Genomic DNA, 3,960 nt, shown 5'->3' with positions numbered 1-3,960 from the left:
CCCCCCGTGGCCCCCCCCCGCCGCCGAGCCGCCGCCATGCATCCCGACGCCACCTCCCCCTCGCACCGCATCGCCCGCGTCGCCGCGCACCTCAACCCCACTCGCCCGCAGGTGCGCCCCTCGATTCCTCAGTCCCCACCGCGGCTGCTGCCTGCCTGCCGGTAGAGACCCGTGTCTGATGTGACCGATTCCTGTGCGTGCGTAGATGGAGGAGGGCGCGGCGCTGAGGCCCGCGGCGTGCCGCGCCAAGGGCGGCGCGCCGGGGTTCAAGGTGGCGGTGGTGGGCGCGGCCGGGGGGATCGGCCAGTCGCTGTCGCTGCTCATGAAGATGAACCCGCTCGTCTCCGTGCTCCACCTCTACGACGTCGTCAACACGCCCGGGGTCACCGCCGACGTCAGCCACATGGACACCAGCGCCGTGGTAACGCACCCGACCTACTATCTCTTGTCCTCCGTGATGAATCAGCTGCCAGCGACGGGTTTTATGCGCTAATCATAGTGATGTCGATCAGGAGGCTGCCGTTGTGAGCACGGATTGATTTGGTTGGTGGCTTGCCTCGTTGTTGTTAGCTTTCTAGCTGGTGTGTTCCGATGCTTTTGCAGCCACTTGTGGTGACATCTGATGGGGGATTCTTATTCTTAACCGCTCCGCACGCTCCCTACCTAAACTGTGACAGATTGGGGGTGTGATCTGGAACTGTTAGATAATGACCTCTCAATCATGTGCAGTTTCTGCCTTTCTGGCGCACCAGCAATTTGACATCTCATACTTTACTGATTTCTTCTTGTGCAATCGGCCTAGTGGAGTTCCTAAAATATCCAAATCCTTGACAATAGCATGCCTTATATGGAAAAGAAGCACCGACTGTTTACTCTTCAGAAACTCCTTTTATTTGCTCCTTTAGTTCATGTATGGCAAATGATAGGCGCAGTTCAAGCTTTGTTATTGTCTTATTGACTATTGAGAGTCTGAAAGAAATGCTGGAAATCATTTTCACAAAAAATCTAAATTGGCTGCAAATTGAAAAGAAAAGAGAATGAAAAACAATCTCGTGTCTCTGAAGTTTTTGTATGCAGCTAACATTTGCAGTCTAGTATTTTTTCAGACTGCTCAAATCAGTTAGAGATTTGTTCTGTCTTTGACCGTAGGTACTGATGTGATAAATAACTGTGTTAGATATAACTTTCAGGTGCGTGGCTTCATTGGCCAACAACAGCTTGAGGCAGCACTTACAGGAATGGATCTTGTCATCATCCCTGCCGGCCTCCCAAGAAAACCAGGAATGACAAGGGATGATCTGTTCAACAAAAATGCTGGGATCGTTCGCTCGATCTGTGAAGGCGTTGCCAAGAGCTGTCCTAATGCTATTGTGAATTTGATCAGCAACCCTGTGAACTCAACCGTCCCCATTGCTGCGGAGGTTTTCAAGAGAGCTGGAACTTACTGTCCCAAGCGTCTCCTTGGAGTGACAACACTTGATGTAGCGAGGGCTAACACCTTTGTGGTATGCAACCTAAGGAAACTATCTTGAGTGTCATCTCTTAAATAGCTTTTACATGCTTGCATGCTCAAGTTCAACATCATCTCTTAAACAGCTTTTACATGCTTGCATGCTCAAGTTCAACATCATGTGCTCTACTAGCATTGCTTATGGCTCTTACTCATTCACTTCTCCTCTTTGTTGTTTTTTTCCAGGCGGAAGTCCTTGGAGTTGATCCGAGAGAAGTCAATGTTCCAGTTGTTGGCGGGCATGCAGGGGTCACTATATTACCCCTCCTGTCACAGGTATCTTATGTTGTTGTCATCAAATTGGGAATGTAATATTTCTCATTAAGAAAAAAATCTCTAGCTTATATGAACATCAATTGCTAATTTGAAACCAACCTCTCCGCAGGTCAGCCCCCCATGCTCATTCACTCCAGATGAAATCAGCTATTTGACTAACCGCATACAGAACGGTGGTACAGAAGTTGTGGAGGTATGATGCTGTTCACATTTAGTAGGTTGAAGCCTTCCCTGTGGGTTCTTCATTTCAGTTTTTTTTAATACTCTGACTATGCATTTCTGACTGATCATTAGATACTAGACAAACAGTTCCAATATTTGTTTTGTGGGGAAATATTATAGTCCCCATTTTTCTAATGGTCTCATACTTTTTTTTTAAATGATATGCCTTGTGCCTGGTTTTCATTGAAAGCCGAGAATGGTGCATAAGTATATAGGTAGTTGCTGGGGTCCTCACGATTACAGTCCAGAGTTAACAAATGTCTCTGAGCAAAAACAATAGAAGGCCTAACAAATTTGGCCATCCAATCATACAGCTCAATGCTACCATGCTTATTAGACATTGGAAAGCAATGTCCTCATGTAGCCATGTGAGGTTCTAGTTTTCAAGTCCTACTATTAGCCGACAGATGAATTGATTTTAGTCGTACACACTTATTGTAGTATTGTATGCACAAAGTCCAGATAGCAACACCGCATCTCAGTTTGTTTTCTGAAGTAGAATCGCTTAAAGACTGACGTATTTTTAACTGGACTTAAAGTGTGACAGCGAACGGCCATTGTTGTGTTGTGGGGATTTAGCTGTAATTTCATCCTTGGCATAGTGATATTCTATGAGCTACCAGATGCATACCCTTATTTACGCCCTCTGTGAATTAGTGTTAGTAGTTTCTGGAGGATTTGACAGCTAATAGACCCAATCACCAGCACTGATAGTAGATTTTGATTGGATAGAGATATTTTAGGAGGTGTAATACAAACCCTATTAGGTAAGCATGAATGAAGTTTCTGTAGTACTCAAAGATGTAGTACTGCACACAGTTATATAGTTTCATATCCTTTTGGTTTTCTGTATCTGAAACTTCTACAGTTCCAGTTTCACCTTTTATTTTCTGTTCTCCACTTGAGTTTCACATCCCCTTTTCACTTACGATTCAGGCAAAGGCTGGAGCAGGCTCTGCAACTTTGTCAATGGTAGGTTGTGCTGCCTACTTTGCATGGTTTGTACGTGAGTCAAGTTATACCCAACACTAACATATAATAAACCCCTCAGGCTTTTGCTGCTGCAAAATTCGCCGACGCGTGCCTGCGAGGAATGCGCGGAGATGCTGGCATCGTGGAGTGTTCATACGTCGCATCTGAGGTATCATTCTGTCACACCATATCCTTATACGTATCCTTGCCATCAGGAAATCTTATGATTTATTCCCATCTTGTCTTGCATTAGGTGACAGAGCTGCCGTTCTTCGCATCGAAGGTGAGGTTAGGTCGCGGTGGAGCCGAGGAGATTCTCCCTCTTGGGCCACTGAATGACTTTGAGAGGTACATCAGCTCTACTCAATTATAGTCGCTTCCATACAATCATCACAAGCGTCGGTCTTTCCCAAAGTGATCGCTTTGCCTGATGTCTCCTTGCAGAGCCGGCCTGGAGAAGGCGAAGAAGGAGCTGAGCGAGAGCATTCAGAAGGGCGTGTCCTTCATGAACAAGTGAGATCGTACGAATGGATCGCCCCCGACCTATACAGATATGCAAAGACTAAAGAAAGAGGGTGATATAGTGCTCCAATACCTGTAAAGCCACCACTGCATGTGCAAGACAGTACTAGTACTCCTTTAGCTGCACCGAGCCTTTTCCCCCGTCGTGGAATATAAATCATGTACTCGTACTAGACAAGAACATAAATGTATACTTTTGTGAATAGCTGGACCGAACATGTTTACAGCCTCAGGACATTGCATATCTGCTCGCTAGGAGTGGACGAGCAGCAAATTGCTTTTGGCTACTGGGCTCCATTAAGCCCAGATTTTTGAAAACTGCAAACGAAAATCAAAGTTAAAAAATAATAATAATCTGAAACGTACATATGCACTGTTCACTATAAAAGTCTATTTTTTGTGGAGCTCATATCAAAACATATTTCATCATGACAATTTACATTGATGTAGTATACATC

The 3,960-nt window shown here is 45.4% G+C and overlaps 1 protein-coding gene across 1 annotated transcript; it reads left to right on the top strand.

Moving 5' to 3' along the window:
• Positions 1–15: 15 nt before the first annotated feature.
• LOC125530273 (malate dehydrogenase, glyoxysomal-like) lies at positions 16–3,707 on the top strand (the record flags this gene model as incomplete). The annotated part of the gene is given in 9 exon segments (XM_048694664.1): positions 16–111; positions 206–421; positions 1,191–1,505; positions 1,697–1,786; positions 1,896–1,979; positions 2,945–2,980; positions 3,060–3,149; positions 3,234–3,328; positions 3,425–3,707. Coding segments are annotated over 9 exon segments (1,074 nt in total). The 3' UTR covers positions 3,498–3,707.
• Between the last annotated feature and the right edge of the window lie 253 nt (positions 3,708–3,960).

Source organism: Triticum urartu, unplaced genomic scaffold (genome assembly GCF_003073215.2).
Source record: "Triticum urartu cultivar G1812 unplaced genomic scaffold, Tu2.1 TuUngrouped_contig_6194, whole genome shotgun sequence".
Taxonomy (NCBI): Eukaryota; Viridiplantae; Streptophyta; class Magnoliopsida; order Poales; family Poaceae; genus Triticum; species Triticum urartu.
The sequence above is the reverse complement of the archived record's forward strand: the minus strand, read 5'-3'. Positions and strand labels throughout refer to the sequence as shown.